This window comes from Capra hircus, chromosome 1, assembly GCF_001704415.2.
Source record: "Capra hircus breed San Clemente chromosome 1, ASM170441v1, whole genome shotgun sequence".
Taxonomy (NCBI): Eukaryota; Metazoa; Chordata; class Mammalia; order Artiodactyla; family Bovidae; genus Capra; species Capra hircus.
The window spans coordinates 25,247,467-25,269,050 of record NC_030808.1 but is presented as its reverse complement, the minus strand read 5'-3'; the positions used below and the strand labels follow the sequence as shown (position 1 = coordinate 25,269,050).

The following is a 21,584-nucleotide window of genomic DNA, read 5'->3' as shown; positions in this document are numbered from 1 at the left end:
TTTTCTCCTCCTCCACACAGTTGCGACAACCACAGAAGTCCCTAGACATTGCCGAGTATCCTCTGAGTCAGGGAAAGAGGACAAAACTGGCCCCAAGTGAGAACTCTGAAACAGAGAAACTCTCCTAGGAATAGCCTATTTTCCTTTCAGAACTGGAGAGATTAAGCGAGAAAAGCATGAAGGCCAGATATCTACATTTAGACTTTCTTTGTATTCCTCTCTTAGTCTAGCTGAGTATTTCCTAAAACTGAAGAATACTGTATGGAAATGAAGCACAAAGTTGTGTTCCACGTACATACTTTGATATGAGCTATAAATACCATTGGTGAACAAGTCAGAAGTCATTACTACCACTAGGGAGTTTATAAGTGGAGTTTATAAGAATATAGCAAATGTAAACTATATATATATATATATATATATATATATTTCACAGCAATTCTGTTTGATCGGTGCTATGGAGAAACAGTCAAAGTTTCTTTAAGCATTTTACAGAGACACCTCTGAACTATTGAGGAAGATGGGAAATACAAGTTTGGGAAGGCTTTTCAGGGAGGAGACTTTCGTCAGAGACTTAAGGATGAGTATGAAGTACCCAGGGGAAATCTGGGCTAAAAGGCGAGCTCTTCAGACTGTGTTCTGCTCCCTTAATCACATAGTTTCCACCTGGAAAACACATTTGATGATGTTCTAGAATGTACAAACATGTCTAAAGAAACACCTCTATACTCATTATCACCTTTTCAAGTATTCTTAGTGTTGTGAAATATTAAAGAGAAAAGATCAGAAAAAAATCGAGTATAGTGAATAATCTGATTTATTAAGCTTTGCCAAGTATTCTGTATATTTCTGTACGAGTTAAACAGAATTGACCAAAAAAAGAAAAAAATCACAGTTATTTAAAACAGATGGGTTTGCCAGATAAAGATCTGATTTTTAAGTGGTAAGATTACTGCCCTCAAGAAATGATGACATTACATCTTCAGTCAGTAAGGCATCCAATATGAGACATAATGTCTTTCCTTTAATTATTTTAACTTTATAGTTCATATTTTTGGTAGGAAAAGCTAGAATAATTAAATTTGCAGGCTCCTATTGCACAATTAGTCACATGTGGAATTTAGAGGAAAATAAAGAAATAGGTGATGCTGACTGAAACAAAGTGATTTGGATGAAGTAGGACACACATTACACTTCTAGGTTGATTCCTATTTAGACATTTAAGTATGACCACATTATGGTCACTGTCAATATAATCATTATAACCAAGTGTTTAATAATTTCCTGCCATCAGGAAAGACAAATGAGTAAAATAGTGAATTGGGCTTAAATTTATATTTTTCCAAAAGATAATTGCTTAGAAAAGCCTTATGTCTTGATTTATTGTCCTTGCTAAAAGAAAAACAGTTACTTTTTGCTGTGAAATTCCAACATACTTGTGAAATACAAACTTTTTATTTTTAAATCAGTTCTAATGAAAGGAAAAGCACCCCTTGAACAAACAAAATTATCCTACTGGGAAAAAGTTAAAATTTCAGGTGTTGGGAACTGTTTAATAATAGTCATTCATTGTTGTCTATGATGCTCAACTCCTAAGGCACGTTGATTCCAAGACCATTTGCAATCTGCGCGGTGACTCCAGAAACAATTGAGTCACTTAAAACATGGGGCATGTGTTGCCTCAACAAAATATCAATGATTAAAATGAAACTAATTAACAATTTAACTAGTTAGACAACATCCTAATATGATTTTTTAAAGTAGATTATATACACCTTAATGGCAATTGAAAATAAGTTAATTATCTAACCATCAAACATTAGTTATATATATTTTCATAAAGTTATATGATGGAATTTTACTTCACTCTTTTAATGAGGGTATTGAAGAATATTTAATGACAGAAGAAATTTTATGACAGAAGAAATTTTATGATTTTATTTTTTTATAAAAAATTGAGTGAAAATGTAGGTAACATAGCAGTTTTAGAGTATTATTCCATATTGTAAGAATAAAAGTCTATACATGAAGAGCAAACAAATGAAAAAAAAAGAAAGGGCTATAATAAAATGTTGATTGCATATGTGATTGTATTTGAGAGTTATCGAAAATTTTATTTCTTGTATTTTCCATATGTTCTAAAAATATATTCCTCTGATATTTTGAAGAAAAATAAAGAAAATCTCATTAGAACCAATTAGCATCTGAATACAGGGATGCAAGCTATATGACTTTCAGTATGCACTTAAATAATATTTGTGGAAGATACTGACATGCTAAATTAGTAAAACAATTTTTTAAAACTTTGTAGTTGAAACACTGTAAGAAAAAAATAAAGTTTAGAAATCCTTGAATGAATAGAATAATTTTTGTATGATGTTTTTGTAAGGTTGTTTTACTGGCTTCAGCAAACATCTGTTTTATTTCAAAGATACTCATATGATACATAAATGCAACAAGATATGTACTGTGCCAGTGAAATTCTACCTTCTAGGTGTAGTAAAGCAGCTTTAAAGTAGTATATCGTGATAGGAAATCGAGAAGGTGAGATTAGATCAAATCAACAAAGACTTTCAGTTAGAATAATGGAATTGGATCATTTCTTTTGGAATGTGGCCAGGATGTTAGAAAAGAGGTGATTAAACTCTTAGGAAAATATATAATTATCCCTGTTAAGACAGTAGGTTTACATTTCATGTTAATTTTCAACAGCAGTTTGTTTCTCAGAGACAATTGTAGGGTATGGCTTTAGTATTTATTTGTAAGAATGAGCACCTCATATTTAGAATCCTAGTTCTCACAGGCCAGTTCTATTAAATACTAAATCCTTAATTGAACTTTTCAAATGAGAAGTCATTTTTCCATAAAAGAAACATACTATATAGGCTGTAAAACAAATACCATAAAACTTTCAGTATGGTATGAAAGTGAAAGTGGTGTCCAACTCTTTGTGACCCCGTGGACTGGGGAATTCTCCAGGCCAGAATACTGCAGTGGGCAGCCTATCCCTTCTCCAGTGGATCTTCTCGACCCAGGAATCGAACCGGGGCCTCCTGCACTGCAGGCAGATTCTTTACCAACTGAGCTATTAGGGAAGACCCTATAATACTATAATTTAATGGCATTATTATTTATGATTAACTTGGATACTTTTTTTCAAAAGTCATTATAGTATTAAACATTTAGGCCTACTTTTTATTTACTATCTCAGAAAGCTACCTGTAAATAGGGAACTGTAATAGAATTTTAAAATGTATTTCAAGTCAACATAATGCATTTTTAATGCACTGATTAAAATAATTGTTAGAATCTAGGTAAAATACTATTCAGAATAAACCAAGCAGCAGGTGGGACTAAATATAATGAATGTACAAAATGAGACATAAATCCTAACATATGTACCTCAATCCTCTAAATATTTCTTGAATGGATTTTTTAAGAAGTGGGGAAAAACCAAAAACATTGAACAGTTTTGTACAACACATCTGCAGAATTAAACATAATGTAAATTACTTACAAACTAGTCAGTTCGTGTTCAAATTGTAAGCCTATAGAGTGTGACATTCAGCTGCACAGCTGTTAACTATGATGACAATTTAAGAGAATTTTAATTCATGATTCGAATAGTATACACTTGGTTCTAGATATATCTGGAAGTCAAGAACCAAAAGACAGCAACTTTTATGGTAAGATATTAATACATATCCATCTTTATGTCTTTCAATATATTCTGAACGAGTTAACAAACTTGTAGTATGTATTTTTCCATGGCTTCTCCTTGAAGAGAAACATAAAAACCCTTTGAACACTTTAGAAATAAACTAAAATTTAAACACCTAAATTCCATGTAGAAGCAAAAGTAGTACAGATGCGTATGTCACTCAGTTTTTTATTCCAGAATGAAAGTAGATCTTTAAATGAACAAAACAAAATTTACACATCAATGGCTTCCTCAAGCTGGAACCAAATCCACAGAAAAAAACATTAAACAACAATTTTTATTAGTATTTCACAATCTAGCGTGGGGATAAGATCCAGGGAGCCAAAGTTCAAATCTGTGTTTAGTCTCATGTTAGTTAAATGTTCAACATCTTCTCATGTATAAAATAGGATAATATTATAGTAGTAATTGATCTACTAATACACTTTTGAGAATTTAAATGAATTAGAATACATAAAATTCTTAGAACAGTACCTCTATTGCATAATGTTATGTAAATGTTGGCTGTTGTTAGTTTTATTCCGTTAGGAAATGGGGATTTTAAAAAGTTATGGTTCTTATATTCCTGAAGATAAAACAGAAATATGTAAAACTCTATATATAATATAGGAGTAATATAATATGAATTGTATTATACCACATCTAGTGATAGATAATATTCTAAATCTAGAGGAGCTTGACCAAGAATTTTTGATTAACCTATTCTTGTGGAAAGAAATCTCCAGTGATTTAGAGGGCTGGGTTCTAGTTTTGAGTAAAACACTAACTAAGGGTGTAATTTGGGGAAAGTCAGTTTCTTTGAACTTTAGGTTTCTCATTTATGAAAATTTAATCATGAAGGTCACTTCCAGTTTGAATGTTATATACTTTTAACTCAGACTCCAATCTCTTTGTTTTCAAATAACCTGGCCCAAATCAGCATGTGCCTACTTAGTCTGAACCTTGACTTTCAAGTTGTTGAAGTCCACTGAGAAACATCAACTCAGGGTCTCAACTTCATGTCACTTCTCTGTTAGCTGAAGTGGATAAATGATTGAACCATATATAGCTGAGAAAAGATACTTTAGAACTACAGAAATAGGTTTATTAAGGAAGCATTTTTCCAAAATATATATTAACAAACAATGAAATAAGACTCATTCATTCATTTAGTCGTTCAACAAACATCTGAGTGCTGACAAGTTACCAGAGAGTGTTTGGGATGCTGGGAATAAAAATCTCTGACCTCACAGAAAATTCTAAGAGGAGTGAGTCAGTCAATAAAAATAAATAAGGACATATGTAGTGTCTTAGGTGGGGATACGTGCTCTGGAGGAAACAAAAAAAAAAACAGAAAAACAAATGTATCACATAAAAATGTACTTTTAAAGTTGGTGGTCAGAAAAAGCCTCCCTGAGAAGCTGTGATTTTATGAAAACCTGAGCGAGGAAAGACAGTAGGTTTGCTGATGTGTGGAGCTAAGTGTTCCAGGCAGAGCAAGTGCAAAATCTCTCATGCTGGTGGTTGCCTGATAACATTCTAGGAATAGTTTAGACACTGTTGTGGTGAAGCAAGTGAGCAGGGGCAAGTACATGGGGAAGGAGATGCTGTCAGGACATTGGGAGAGCAGCTCTTGTGAAGCCTTGTAGGTTTCTGAAAAGAGTAGGCTGTCACTTTAGGTGAGATGGTAAACCACTGGAGAGTTTTGAGCAGAAGCTTGTATTTGAACCAGCTTGGTTTGAACCAAAGTGCCTTTTTTTTCCCCCATGCATTTTGGTTCAAAACAATTTGGGTTCAAATATAAGGTTCATGGCTTCTGGGCCTCAGAACTTTGAGTTAATGATTTATTCTTTCATCCCTGTCTCTAAATTAGGATGATAATACCACTTCATGTGATTGTGGTGAGCACTGATCAGATAACATTTGTAAAGTGCCCCAAATGTTGCCTTCAGTCAATGCTACTTCCCAGTGTCCTCTCCCTTAGCTGAAAAAAACTTACTGTCTGTTAGTATTAAAGGATTAAACCCTAGTGAGACCCATTTTGCTAATAGTTAGGGTCCCAGGTTCCATCAGAAGGACTTAGCAATGGACCATCTTGTTGTTTAGTTGCTAAGTCATGTTTGACTCTTTTGTGACCTCATGGACTGTAGCCCACCAAGCTTCTCTGTCCATGGGATTTTCCAGGCAAGAATACTGGAGTGAGTGTCCATTTCCTACTCTAGGGGATCTTGCTGACCTGGGAATCAAACTCACATCTCCTACATCTCCTGCATTAGCAGAGCAGATTCTTTGCCACTGAGACACCAGGGAAGTCCAAAAGAGCATCTAGTTGTAGAGCATCTACAATGTCTCCAAGATGCTAAGATGCAAAAAGGCAAACACAGTCACAGTAATTCCATAGTGAACTCCAGTATATCATAGTTTATGTTTTTAAATGAGACTTAGAGACCCTTAGTGACACTGGAGATTAGGTGAAGCCTAAGGAGTTCTATTCCACATTTTCCTAGATTGAAAACCCTGACAGTGCCTTAAGTCTTTCACTAAGTGAAGACTGGTAAACCATGAGATCTCTTCTGCCTGTTTCCTGGTTTGGAGCCTTCCCTGGTGGCTTAGGTGGTAAAGAATCTGCCTGCAGGAGACCTGGGTTCCATCACTGGGTTGGGAAGATCCTTTGGAGAAGGGAACGACCGACTCCAGTATTCTTGCCTGGAAAATCCCATGGTCAGAGGAGCCTGGTGGACTATAGTCCATAGGGTTGCAAAGAGTCAGATACAACTGAGAAACCAGCACTTGAACTATTCCCCTCCCACCCCACACTAAATCTCTAAATAAGTGAAGACAGGTAACCAGAGAATCTCTTGTCCCTGTGGTTCCTGGTTTGGGGCCTATAATTACCCATTCTAAATAACAGAGAAGCAAACAAACAAAAATAATGCCATAAAAACGTGCCCTACGCACATTTAAAAGAAAGCATTCTGGTAATTTTATGCTCTTTCATGAACAGAATAAAGTTATACATATTTAAAAATTCTACCTTGCATCTTCTTTTCTTTTCTTTCCCTTTCTTTCTCTTTTCCTTCTTTCCCCTTCCTCCCTTTCTTTTTTTCTTTCTCTTTCATTATTCTAATCCTAAATTTCCTTGAACTCCTATTGCATGTAAAATCTATACCCAACCATGTGATTTATTGCATGTGACATGCTGATATCACATATGGCACTTAGAATCAGTAAGTATTGAGCACTTAAAAAAATAAGGTTTTCTGTAGGTAACTATCATAAGTTGTTTAGTGGGGAAAACTGAAGCCTTTAATTTTTCAGGAGTCAGAGATTAAAGACATTACTACAAGAGCAGCATGATCTATACTGAGCAATGTTTACTACAGAGACAGGGCGTTTCAAAATATGGTAGATGTTCCAACAGATATGTGTCTATTCTCCTTTACTGGGGTTATTTTAGGTTACTTTCTTAAATGGGACTTCTGTTATATATCCAAACTTAGACTGAATCCAAATATTCACATATTAAATTATTCAAATATTCAGTGTAGTTCATCAATTTATATACTAGAAACAGCACAGATTATTTGGCAATTTTGTATAAAAGTTGCTAATGTAGCTGTGGTACTCTGAGAGGTTGTACAGCCTGACCTTGGTAAGTATCAGGCTGCTTCTCATCAGAATTCCTGGAATTTCACCTTGCATCTCAGGCTTATTCTGGTTTCTGGCTTCCTGGTAAAGTGGAAGAGAGAGAAATGTTGTGGTTTGTATTTCCCTTAAGAACTCAACTGAGCTCCTCCTGATTTGGGTAACTGATATCTGGAATCGCTACAAAGATCCTCCGAGTTTTGTTATTTCCTGAGTTCCTATAACTACCCCTGTGAAAGACAAAATCAGATCAGACTGACTCAATATTTCTTTATTGCTCTAGAATGTTGACTGTCAAAGAAGTTCCTATTTACAGAACTCTGTTGCTCAGTCGTGTCTGACCCCATAGACTGTAGCCCTCCAGGTTCCTCTGTCCATGGGGATTCTCCAGGCAAGAATACTAGGCTGGGTAGCCTATTCCTTCTCCAGGGGATCTTCCTGACACAGGAATCGAACCAGGGTCTCCTGCATTGCAAGTGGATTCTTTACCAGCTGAGCTGCCAGGGAAGCCTTCATTTAGAAAGACTACTGGAATGTATTACTTTCAGGCTTTCCTTGCAATTCTTATTTTAGAGAGCTTGAATTTCATAAGCTTTAAATGATCAGAATTGTCTAAATGGAACTGGAGAATCCACAACTCCTTTAGAGCATGGTGATCAGAATAGAGCTTCTAAGTGCAAATTACAACATGTTCTTCTTGCCTTGATCTTTGTCTCCCAACCAATCAGCCTGGAATGAGTCAGAGTTATATTCTATGTATCAGCGCTGCCTGAAGACCTGCCATTTGTGGGCACCATGTCCATGTGAACACACACATTTGCACACATAGTCATACAGACACAATGATTGTTTCATGCATTGTCCTAGTAACTTAATGTGCAGGAGTGGAAATGAGAAGGTGACAAGTTGCTATGATTCACCCACCTCCAGGAATGTACTGAGCTGTCATTTAATCCCAGAGACACTAGTTTTTATTCTTCCTATAGGTTCCACCCTGGAGTCTGTGCAGCTCCCTGTATAAGAGCTTTGAGAGCCTGAGGAATCGGTTTCTCTTTGAATCTTGCCTCTACAGAGCCCTTTAATGTTTCCTGCGTGTAGATGAGGTTCACTATGTTTGTTTGTATGAGTAAGTGAGGGAGTGAAAGGAAGTTATGAAAGTTCTCAGGTACCATTAGTTTGACTTGTTACAGAGTCTTTATACCTTCTGAATACAAATTCTTGCCTTCAGGTACCACCTTTACTGATATAGTTGACAGAAAAGTACACTTTGGATGAGGCAGGGAAAGCAGAGAGGATCAGCATATATAAGCTGGTGATGAGGACCCTCATGGTGGTGGGTGGCGGGGGGCAGGCAGCTGGCCAAAAGTTAGCTCCCAGAGGATACTTTCTGCTGACTCCCCCAGGTAGTATAGCCTCTAGGAGTAGCAAAAAGGACCCTAGTGGTGGGTGGGAGGATGTTGTTGCTAACTGAAGTTGAGAAATAAAAGGATAAATGGGAGTATTAATATGGTTTCCTTTCAATGACAATGAGATAAATGGTAAAGGAAAATTTGAAAAACCTTAGCAAATTTCTGGACACCAGGAGACTCACCTTGGGCAAACACTACAAGTGTGGGATTCTTGTGGGATACAAGTGGGATTCTTGTGGGAAACAATACATGTGGGATTCTTACACATATTCTACATTTTAAAGCATACATCCTTTACTAAATTCAAATCTTTATTTTAAAATGCACTCAGATACTATAAGGATTTGAAGAATTTCTCTCCCTCTCTCTCTTTCTCAAGTACCATGCTTTAGGTTATTTATTTTCTATTACTAGGTAAGCTTATCTTAAAAGCAGGTTTAGCCCAAAGGGGAGAAAGAAAAGACATATTCTATGTTTCTCACTAAATATCCTTTCACAAAGCCTGAATCAATGTATGTTTTTCAGCATTTACTGCACATTCTTGCTTTTTTTTTTCTTTTTATTGCTGGAAAGGTTTTGGCTGGAGTCTTTGAATTCTTATCTCCAGCCTGTTTACTGAATTTTCAGTCAGCTTTCTCAGGATTAAACTATCTTTCACTTTCAGAGATAGGTGCTGTGAACCAGAGTTTCTTTGTACAAAATCCTGCTCCAAGGTCATTGGTTGTACCATCAGCAACTAAAATGAATGTACGATTCACTTTTAAAACTGTATCTTTTGTTAGGTAATGCATGTACTCACTTTAAAAAATGTACAGCAGTATTTAGAAAAGCAGAAATCCATTCCCATCTCTCCATCTATCATGCAGTCTCTTTTCCGGAGTCAATCACTGAAAGCAGGTTCTGGTATTTACTGATAGATGACGAATAAGCATCTTGAACTTCTTATAAATAACTTGGCACATAATAATTTATTGAGAAGTATAACAGTGGTAAAGAACCTGCCTGCCAATGCAGGAGACATAAGGGATATGGGTTCCATCCCGAGTCAGAATAATCCCCTGGAGAAGGGCATGGCAACCCATTCCAGTATTCTTGCCTGGAGAATCCCATAGACAGAGGAGCCTGGCAGGCTATGGTCCATAGGGTCACAAAGAGTTGGACATGACTGAAGCAACTTAGCACGCACACGCACATAACAGCCCTAAATACCAATGCTGTTGTTCAGTTGCTAAACCCTGTTGGACTCTTTGTGACCCCGTGGACTATGCCAGGCACCCCTGTCCTTCACTATCTCCCGGAGTTTGCTCAAACTCATGTTCATTGAGTCAATGATGCCATCCAACCATCTAATCCTCTGCTGCCTTCTTCTCTTTTGCCCTCAATCTTTCCCAGCATCAGAGTCTTTTCCAATGAGTTGTCTCTTTGCATCAGATAGCCAAAGTATTGGTACCAATATCTACCATTTATTGGGCACTCACCGTGTCTTTGGAGAAGGGCATGGCAACCCCCTCCAGTATTCTTGTGTGGAGAATCCCATGGACAGAGAAGCCTCGTGGCTACAGTCCACAGGGTCGCAAAGAATTGGACACCACTGAAGCGACTTAGCACGCAGGCAACTTCCCTTGCGGCTCAGCTGATAAAGAATCTACCTGTGATGGGGAGACCTGGGTTTGATTCCTGGGTTGGGAGGAGGATCCCCTGGAGAAGGAAGCAGCTGCCCACTGCAGTATTCAGTCCATGGGGTCACAAAGAGTCGGACATGACTGAGTGACTTTCACTTCACTTCACCATGTCTCGGGTGGTTTTTGTATAGTGTGTTTTTTAACAGAAAGGAAGAAAAATGAATGAGTGAATGAATGAATGCAATAACACTCATCAAATGTGATAGGTTTGTTTTGCTTTGGATTTGTGAATATCTCAAGAGTTTCTGTTTCAGAAAGGAAAACGGAGATCTGGCCTGGTAACAGAGAAAACAACTGGTTGGTTAGTATTTTAGGGTGAGGTGCATGGGATGTTACAGCCCATACCTTTTGGTTTTGAAACACCGAATGGCTTCTTCTAAAAGCACAAACTCCAGAGTAGTCAAGAATGTTTTTTGCATATTTCCTCTTCCTTAGTTACCTCCCCAAGGTTAGCATTCTATAGAGTCAATAAAGTTGAAGGAGAGGTATTTGGTTCCAAAAAAAAAAAAAAAAGGTCCCCAGGACCCACCCCTGCGCCCCTCGAGGAGTTGGGTGGTCTTTCTACAAGAGCCTCAACGACCACAGTGTAAAATAAACTGATTTTTGTAATACAGTGCCCATCTCCTGATACATTTTACGTAGTTATTTCCCTGCTTCCTATTCCAAAGGTTCGTTTGCCCATATTTGATTTTTTTTGTTTGTTTGTTTGTTTTAATGGGAATAGGGAAGGGTGAATACAGAGTTATCTGAAAGTTCATCCAACTCCTGGAAGCGGTAGGGAAGAGGTTAAGCTGGACCGGAGGATTTTTGAAGTCTTTGGCTGGGAGGTTCCATTTGGAGAAAGGTGCAGGGGAGCCAAGGGTGGCAAGAGAAACGAGCCAAGTTCCCATTCGCTCGGATTTGTGATCCTGAGCAATTTGATTTCTCACCTGAGGGCGCAGTCGGGCACCCTGGCTCGTGGATGGAAATATTAACAAGCAGAACTTGCCAGGGAGGCGTCTGGAGAGTGTAACCTGACGCATGGAAAGGACCGCGCGGTCCCTTTAAGTGTTCTCGGGCCGGGAAAGAGAGGGAGGAAACTGGGAGCCGCGGGGAAGGTGGGGGAAACCCACAAACGACCGAGCCAGAGAAGGGGCAGCGTGAGAGCAGAAACTTCAGACGCTGCTGATCCCGGCGGAGCTCGGGTGAGCCGCGGCGGCCGTCACTCCTACCCGCAGCGGCACGCTCCTCGCCCCTCTCCGCTACCCCGGGGAGGTCCGGGAGCTGCCTCCCTGCCGCTACCACGAGCCTGGGCTGCGGGTAGCCGCCGCTTGGAACTTTGGGCTCCAGCGTCCCGGCCGCGGAGAGTTCGGGGTGCTTTGCGCGCACGCCCCAGCGGCGAGGGGTCTGAGGGATGGTGAGCGCAGCTCTGGGCTGGGAGCGCCCAGGAGGCGTGAGTGTGTCCGCGGACCGGCTGCCGTCCTTAGTGCCCTCCGCATCCCCCAAGTGATGGGAACAAGGGCCCGCCCAGGGAACCGCTGTCGCCGTACCGCCCCCTTGCTCGCCCCCAGCGCGCGGAGTCACCCAGGCACACCCCCGGCACCCTGTGCCTGCTCTCCAGAAGTGCTGCCGCTGCCTTTGCCGCCGGCGCGGGTGGCCAGCTGTTGACTGGGCTCGCCGATAGACGGAGAAGCACTTTTCGGCTCGCCCTAATCCGTTCTCACACCCCAACTTTGCCGCCGCGCCGGCCCTCGCCGCGGCGCTCGGGCGCACAGTGTGGGGGCGCACGCCGGGAGGCTTGGAGAGATCGCGGAGGAAGGAAACCGCACAACTGCTCTTCTGCCTCGGCTCTTTGTTGTTCGTTTTGGATGGTCCTTGGAAGTGGCCGAGCCGCCTCGGAAACCCTGGCGCCAGAGAAGGCAAACCTTGGAATCCTTAGTCTGCAAAGGGCTCTGAGATATTGACAAGCGTCCGGAAAGGTGGACCAGTAATTGCCCTGAAAAGTCCTGGCGGATTGACCCACGTTGCTTATATTAAGCCTTTGTGTGTAGTGTGTGTGGTGTGTGGCTTCATAAATTTGGGGAGCTCATTTTTACCCCCTCCTCTTGGCATGAGACTGAATGCAGGATCCACCCAAGGACAATGATCGCGGAGCCTGCTCACTTTTACCTCTTTGGATTCATATGTCTCTGTTCAGGTAACCCCGCGTCGTCTTTCTTCACCCTTCATTCCCCCCTTGCACGCCTTCTCTCCACTTTCCCGAATCAACCCCGAGCTGAATTTTGGCGACCTCTGCCTCCTTCCAAGGCCGGAGGGGCCCGACCCCTGGCAGGAGTTTTAGACGAAAGGGTTCTTAGATGGTACTTTGTGCTGTCCTTACTCCCCCATCCCCCAAGACCCTCCAAGCCTTTTTGCAGACCTAGGCGTTTTGCCAAGTTCGAGGCACGCCCAGATCTCTCCGGGCAAACGCACGTCTGAGCGCGGGGTGGAAGAGACAGCGGGTGGCGGTGAGCTTGGGCCCTGACGATGAGCCAAAGTCAGTCCGATGGCTCGGCCGCGTCCCTGGGGAAGGGAGCTGTGCGCCCAGGGAGCGGTAGCCCAGAAACCCGTCAGGATTTCTGAACCTGGTCGTGCTATTCGCCCCTCCTCTTCCGAGCAAACGGGTTATTAGTAGTTGTTTTATGTAACCGAAGTCTGTAATTAAATTCGATGCTGAAGAAACTTCAGGAAATAACTCCTTCTTACGGTAGGATATAAACTAGCCACTCTGGCTGGTTGAGTTTAGAAGGGAAACAGGCGGTTGCAAGTATCAGAAAGGGAACACTTAGTTGCCTGGGAATATTCATTGGCAAGGGAAAACTGAAGGCTGGGTTTAGGATTTGGGGGATTCATTATATAGTATGGAAACTCTTCATATGAACCGTTGGAAGGATGCTGCAGTGGAGTACGTCTGACCTTAAGAGTGTACAATGCATCTACACTTACCAATAGTTTTCTGACACTCCCTAAGAAACTTTTGTATGGGGGAACAGAGCCACGACTCAACTTTTCTTTCTTTCTTTTTGGTAGATTCTGGTTTCAATCAAGGATCCGATTTCAGGCCTTAAAACACACCACACACACACTCACACTGCACCACACACACACACACACACACACATACACACACGCACTGCACCTCAGGGAATTTTTTATAGTCCTGTACTGAGCTTCAAGTTGCATCAAGGCCTGTAGGTTAGAGTCACTCAGTTTCCGTGATTATGAAACAGTTTTGAAAGGTTGGTTTGAGATTTTTGTGGTCTATAGCTATAGTTTATTTTGAAGAAGGATTTTACTTAAGGAAATATGTAAAAGAAAAACATACATCAGCCAAATGATAGCGAATAAACCCTTAAAATAGTTTCAGCCCACGAGATATGCTTTCTGACTAAAAGGAACCTTTGCAATGAAACTAAATGAGGAATTCATTAAATTGTTACTCCTTTGAAGAAAACAAAAAACTGAAGTTTTCATATATGTCACGGTGGAAGATGAATAGATGAAACCAACTCTTTGGGGCCACCTCTTCTTACTTCAGTTTCCCCTTTCTCTACTGTAGTTTTTTTTTTTTTTTTTCTTCTTAGTTTGCAGGTCTGAATGATTGAAAAGTTCCCCACCCACAGGACCTGGCCAGGATGCAAATCAGAAACATTCATATCTGATCTCTCTATTTGTCTGTCTTTGCTGCATCTCCCCCTAGTTTAATTTACAGCTTCAGATACCTTTGAGGTTTTTGTTGATTCACCTTCTCAGTTAAAGTTTATTCACGTGTGTAAAGTGAAGTGTCAGTGTGATAAATGACTGGAGAGCCAGATTACTGAAGATAGGAGGATTAATGGTCATTAGTCACTGTTTGAGCTGAGTTTGTATATGTTGGGACATTTTATCATGGCTGTAGATTAAAGATAGGGTCACACTAATAAGGTATCACTGAAAGCTGGTCAGGTCAGCTTGGGAATTCTCTGTCTTCACTTGGAGAAGTATCTTGGAGTGTGTGTACTGTCCTCTCAGATTTTGTAATTTGATGAGTACCTAGTATTGGAGATTTGTAGTTGAAATAGATATAAATTATTTAGACCTGAAATGATTTCTGGCTTTGTTTTTTTAAGTTAATTTTCCACTGAAGACACTGATGATTTTCATAAGTCTTAAATTTTCTAATAGGTGTGGTCATCTACTTTGTTGGCAGGGTCAGAGGTGTGTCCTTGTAAGATGCTCTCTCATATTTAACCTGAAGCTGTTCCTAGCTCTTCCGCTGACTTTAACTCCTGCTGTGCATTTGAACTTGGGGAGGCCAAGTTATTGGTCTGCTGAGAAGATTTCATGAGAGTGTGCTATTCTAAAGCCATCCTATTGATTTGAGTAAACCTTCACAAAACTCAGATAAGTAAGTCGAGGTGGGCGTGCTCAAGACACCTGGACAGGGAATGAATGAAGTTCTTGAAAGATTGTGTTTCATATCTTGCCTCAAGCCTAAGATCACAGTCTATCACTTGTTAATGGAGTGTATTTAAGAGAAATGTGGTGAGTTTAAATAAATCAAAGTGTACCGAGGGGCTAAGGGACCTTCAACAAGATTTAACCTGTAAAAGCATCTATTGGTTGTCAGGTCTTTTTTTCTTTTTTTTTTAACCTGGCTGCCAAGTTAACAAAGTCCAATAGTTTTCTTCAAACAGATTATACACTTCATGTTGATGTGTTGATATCATACTTAACATCAAATATTATATGTTTGCTTTTTGTACTTTTTATTACACTAATGCTACAATATATAACTTTTTATTCTAGGAAACTAAGATTTTCAAAAAAATAATTATTTCTTTAGAAATGCTGTTTTATAGTGAGTTTCTTTCGTGTTTGTATACCTCATTTCTTTTCTATGGAGAGCTAGACTTTTGGTGAGGGGAGCAGATGAAATAGTACTAGGGAAAAAAAAAACAAAACAACAACCTGTGTGATCTCTCAGGATCTGATTCTAAACACTGTTTCCTTCTTTATGGACTTCCCCTCCTCAACTCCATTTGCTAAAACCTACTTTTAAGTGAAAAAAGTGATTGAATTTCAGTTCAAACTTACGATGAGATATGAACTTCAAATGAAGTGGAAATTCACTAGTCCTATCTTTCTGCTTTTGGTGGGTGGAGGAGTCTTTTTCTCTTATTGGGAGGGAAATTTTTGGGGAAAGTTTCACTCCGTAATCCACTTATCTGGGTCTATGGTCTCTCTCTCTCTAACTGGAAGATTCTTTGGCAATTCTGGTAATTCCTTATTTTAAAATAAACTTGTTAGCTTTTAAATATACTTGCCTGAACACTGTGACATCTTTTAAAGCATACGATTTCTTGATAATGGGCCCTCTAATTCGTGAGATAATTGCAATTAAAATGTCTCAGAACAGTAAGTTTATCTGAAATTTTCCTTTAGTCTTCACTGTGACAAATGAAGTATTCTTGTGTGAATTAGTGATACGAAACGCTAAACTTCAAACCTGTAATCACAGTTATTTGTTTATTTATTTTACATGGAATAGGTACAATTTAAAATACTGGGCAAGAGGTATACAATTGGCTGGGAAATTTAGAATAATAGCTTGCCAGTGAAGATTGTAAATAGTTGAATATGTATCATTTTCTGTGTTTATAAGCGATGCTAGAGTAATGCTCATGTTAATTTCTGGCTTTTGAAAAATGGTTAATTCTGAAAACAAAAATACAACTGTCTTGACTGCTTGATTTCTTATGGAAAAAATACAAGGAAATAAAAATTTTACTCAAAATTAGGCCTTAGGTAATCTGAAATAAATTAAGAAATTTGGTAATAAGAAAGGAAAAAAAAAAACAGTAGAAGCAGAAGTCTAGAGAAGTACAGTAGAAGAACCAGATTCAGAATTAATCTATAATTGTTTTAAGCTATAGGAGGAGGAGTGGCAGTAGATAGAGCAGCCAAATCTGAGTGCGCCCCTCTGTCCACACATAGGACAAAAAGCAAATCTGAAAAGTGGACTCTTGAAAAATTGATGTCAATGTATATGCTTGTCTGTTTAACAACTATATAAAGAGCTAGACTGTTTTTAAGAACTGAGTAGTTTGGAAGATGGAATCATTTGGAAACAAAGGAGTAGTCTAAATCTTTAAAGAATTTGTATAATTTTTTAAAAGCTGCTAATTTAATAAGACTTTAGAATATTGATTGCCTCAGTTTATTTAGTGGAGTGAAAAGCTAAGTAGTTACCTTCTGTATCACAATGTTTTTGCTTAGAGGAGACCAGTAGAGCAAAAGAAAGAAATAATAATAATTAAAAAAAATGAGATCATGTTCAAATTCTGGGGTACCCTAAGGAACTTTATGCTGATGACTACTACCATTGCTATGAAGATATGACTATGATTTGTTGAACATTCACCATTATCTTGTTTAATGCTTGTATGATGTAGGTGCTATTATTAGTAAAATATTACTTTATCTGTGTTTTATAGTTATAACATCATAGAGATGTTAGGAGATACAGATGAGAGGGGATTTGAACCAAGTTGATTCCAAAACCCTTAACCACTGTGCGCTTTCTGAGTTGAAAGAGAGAAATGAAGGATTTAAAAGAAGAAAGATTATAGTTCAGTCATTGTTTAATTTTAAAGCATGTCCACCAGATCTACCCAAACAAGACTGTGGTTTGAACACTTGAGAATTTGGAAGGGAGGCTTTTCTTATCCTGCCATTAAGTAAACGATATTCAAATTTTTAGATCACCAGGTAAGACAATGATTCTTTACCTTCAGTCAACTCGCATCCAGCCTTTATCATGTCTGCATTTTCTGGTATGCTTAAAAATAGAGACTGAACAGAAGTCAAAACAATGACTTCTGGTGATGTGGAAACACACAATTCCAAGTTGTATTTTGAAAAATGAATGCCATCCTCATTCATGCACACTTGAGGAAAGATTTTGTTCTGAGTCCCAAGGCAAATAATTGGTGCTTATCAGGGAAGAGCCTGTGGAGAAGCAATCATTTCCCCTGGGGTTGCTTTTTCCTCTCTGGTTGGGCATGGGCTGGTGGTCATTTAGTAACAGATGAGCCTTCTGCTTGACTGCTGTTCACAGATGACTCACTTCATGGTTACTGATCATGGAAGGGTGTTGTGTGTTAATACCTGGTTGATCAGCTGGTTGGAAACTGCTTATGCATAGCCAATAAAGTTGCCATCCTGTGGAGATCAAAGGCCACCTCCTTCCTTTACAATTCTGGATTAGGATGGTTTCCTTTCCCCCTTCTCCCTCTACCTTTAGCCCTTTCCTTCAATCTTGCTGTTGAAGGAAAGGAGGAAAAAAGATTATCTGTAGTGTACAGGGAGATAGCTTTGATCCCCACTACATTGCCTCTCTGTTTCTCTCTTTAGCCATCCAAAAGGCTATTTCTAATGCTAGAAGGTGTCATGTTGCTTGCTTCATGGGGGAGCTCAATCTCCTTTTGCTTAAACCAAAACAGACTGTTACAAATTCCCTTACTTCTGTGATTTTACTTGGCTTCCAAACGTCTTACAGCATTGTTGTTCCACACATAAAACAATATTTTGAACAGCATGACTGTGCATATCTTTCTGACTTCGTTCAGCGAGAGAAGTACCTTACCTCTTTGGTGTTCACAGCTGTCCATGGCTTAGAGCCAGAAAAGAATATCTGTTTATTTTCTTTAATTAACTTATTTTATTAAAGGAGGAGAGTGTATAGAAGGTAAACAATGGTAGACATGGTTCTTGGATTGTGAGTTTGATGCCGAATAGTCTATAGGCCTAATGCCTGTCACCTAGTTTGACAGGTAAATGAACCATTAAAAAGCACCATCAATGGATACAAGCAAATGTCAGCAGAGCAGTGTGGTTCTGCCTTAAGTGCGGATATATATTTTTTGTATCCAGTGAGTGATTTATATGCAGCATATAGGAAGTAGTAATAATACAGTATATTTCTGGGACCTTTTTTTTTTGATCACATTAGTCTCCCATATTAGAAAACATATTTTTAAAGCAATTCTGGCAAGTTGTAGCTCATGGTTCAGTTCAGTTCAGTCGCTTAGTCATGTCCGACTCTTTCGGACCCCATGAATTGCAGCACACCAGGCCTCCCTGTCCATCAACCCCCGGAGTTCGCTCTGACTCACGTCCATCGAGTCAGTGATGCCATCCAGCCATCTCATCCTCTGTCATCCCCTTCTCCTCCTGCCCCCAAAATGCCCTTGATTGGATTTCATAAAGTGTTAAGTTCGAGGTATAGGTCACCTATGCCTGTGTTCAGCTTATCTGTACATGCCTTGAAAACCAAGGACGGCTTATCCACAGTCAGCCATGAAAGGAGCATGGAGTCTGGAACTTTCTCTCAGCTATTTGCAAGAGGTGTTAGTGGAAGAGAGTCAGGAGACCCGTCTTCCGTGGGGCTTGGTTCTTGGTAAAAACACAAAGAAGAATCTTGAGTTCTCACTTGCTGCAAGAGAGTTTATTGAAGATTGAGAGAGAACACAGAAAACACCTCGAGAGAGAGGTGGGCCAAGGCCTAGGGAGGCAGCGGCCCAGAGCGCTGAGGTGTAGAGTTTTTAATCCAGCTGGTCATTGATTGACAGTCTTAATTGACAGCTGCAGGTTTTATAACCAGAGGCTGTGATGTGCATGTTCTTCCTATAATTCAGCCTATTAAAATTAGATATATGTATTCATAGAATATTTATGAACATTTAAGGAGCCCAATGAAACAAAGGTTATCTAAGGACATGATAGCTAGTGTGAGGCATGCGTGAGTACCAGAATGGGGCACAAATCCTTCCAGTTGGCTAGTGGGGGATTTTTTCCGGTCCCCTGACCGTTTTAGAGTACTGATGCCGTGTTTGGGGCAGCATTGGTTAATAGCTTTTGGATATGGCAGCTGACTTGGATGCCTCTAGTGGCTCATGGCTAACTTTCTGTCTGACAGAGGTTCTGCTAAACAATATAAGAGACCAAGTCTGTATCCCTGAAACACTCTGTGAATTCTTGTTTTTTATTTTATTATTTTTGACTACACCATACAGCTCGTGGGAACTTAGTTCCCTGACTGGGGATTGAACCCAGGCCCTCAGCAGTGAAAACAGAGAGTCCTAACCGCGGGAATGACAGGGAATTCCCTATAAATTGTTCTTTTACTGTGAGGAAAATTATTGTAGAAGTAATAAAATCGTTACATATGACCTTTTAGTCGTTTAAAAATCTTTAAGGCATATGTTATCTCTGTCTTGATTTAGCTTAAATTTCAATGAAAATAATAAAAGATATGCTTCTATGACCATCAGATTCTTTGTAGTGTGTTATGTATGGTCATAACTTATGCACCATTATGGAAAAAAAAATGTCAACTTGGTAAGCTCATTCCTGGTTATTAGCAGAAGAGGAGACAGAGGCTAGGTTTTATTTTTTCTCCACCCATGTGACCAAGGCCCTTTTCTGTCATTAGCAATCCCTGGTAGAATTTGAAAAGAAAATAGGACCAATGAGTGAGTGAATCAGGCTATACTTGTCTGTCTCAAGATTATTTGGCATCAGATGGTACTAATGAAGTACTTTCTCAAAATTTAAATCTCCAAACTTCAATAACATGCATACGCTGTTTTCTGTATTAGCATGTGATTGTTTTCTTCCAATAATGATATACTAGGTTTTAGTTTGGTTAAAAGTGTCTGCCTTCAATTCCTTTCCTATATAACAGGAATATAAAATGTACACTTTTTAGTCTTACTGATCTAAAGCTGATCTTGTTTACTCAGGCTTGACTTAAAAGGCAGTCTTCTATTACTCGGAAACTTCACTAAAATGGTGTTTGTTCATATATCAAAGTGTTAAAATGCATTTGTAAGTGTTAACTGCACACCTCTGGTAACTTTAAACTACTTCAGTTGCCTGGATTGGGAAGCAATTTCAGTATTTCCAGACCATTCGATTAGCAAGTTGTCTGACTAAAGTAAACTGGCTTGTACAGCCTGTGAGAGATAGACTCATCTGTTTTTCTCCCTCATATTTGAAAAGAAGTGAACATTTCCTTAGCAATCTGGTGTTAAGTTTGGAATTGGAATTTGCTTAAATTAATGAACTTAGTATATTGCCAAAACCTAAAGATGTAGAAAGAAAATGGGAGATGGGCAGAAGCTTGGATTCTGCACAGAGAGGAGGGGCATTTCACTGACAAGATTGTTGCTTTTCATCAGCTAATAATTTGGAATTAATAGATGCATCATGAAGGCACTTTTATTTAGATAAGTATGTCCCGAGAGGAGCCCTGCAGTATTTGGTCTTTTTCTCTTGCTAAGCATCATTCCATCCCAGGAACTCATTCTTTCCTAGGACCCCATTTCAAAATTACCCTTTCACCATTTTGTATTTGATATGTTGAACAAAGTCCTTTAATAACCACACATAGTTATTAAATATATATGTATAGATATATACACATATATAGCCTGATAATGAAAAAATAATTAAATGATGAGGTATGGATCCAAATATGTATACTGAATCTGAAGGCTAGGAATCAATATCTCTAATAATAATTATTATAAAGTCTAAACATATAAAGTTATGGGCTGGCACAGTGCTCACACATCTTACTTGATTCCACGTTGAGAATGAAGGCATGGCTGTTATCCCTGCCTATCAGTATGGAAAAAGGAGGCTCAGAAAAGTTTACTTCCTTGACTGGTCACTCACCTAGGGTGGTGGAGTCAGAATTTGAAACCAGTCTGATCCCAGAATTTTGGGTCTTCACCATTATACACACTACACTGTTCGTTTCTGGGAAAATGATTGTAGATGAAACACTATAAAATGTGTATATATAACAAGGCCAAGATGCTTTTTTTGTGAGGAAACTTGCTTGTGCTACCAGGCTGTTTTAGTTCCCTTTTAGATGATGGATTTTTCTGGTATATTTCATTGTCTGTTGCCCTCTTCTGCTTGTCAAACTATAAGTAACAAAAGAGAGTGCAACCCTGATAATATACACGATAAGATCACAGAAATATAAGTGCACCCCCATAACATGATCTGTTGGAGTTCAGTGTGTTCAGTTTGTGGAGTAAGTTTGAGATATTAATAGTAAAAACCAAGCAGGGTTTC

The 21,584-nt window shown here is 39.2% G+C and overlaps 1 protein-coding gene across 7 annotated transcripts in view; it reads left to right on the top strand.

Annotated features, from left to right (window-relative positions):
* ROBO1 (roundabout guidance receptor 1) overlaps positions 1–21,584 on the top strand; it is a 1,116,119-nt gene that overhangs the window by 651,279 nt on the left and 443,256 nt on the right. For 3 of the 7 annotated variants that reach the window (XM_013968306.2, XM_013968475.2, XM_018053813.1), the window contains exon 1: positions 11,508–12,612. The exons of 1 other annotated variant lie outside the window; for it this stretch is intronic. In XM_013968306.2, the coding sequence (XP_013823760.1) occupies positions 12,558–12,612 (55 nt within the window). In that variant the 5' untranslated portion in view covers positions 11,508–12,557. Of the gene's footprint in view, positions 1–11,507; positions 12,613–21,584 lie in introns of those variants that run through there. 3 more of the 7 variants (XM_005674785.3, XM_005674783.3, XM_013968529.2) reach the window with 2 other exon arrangements.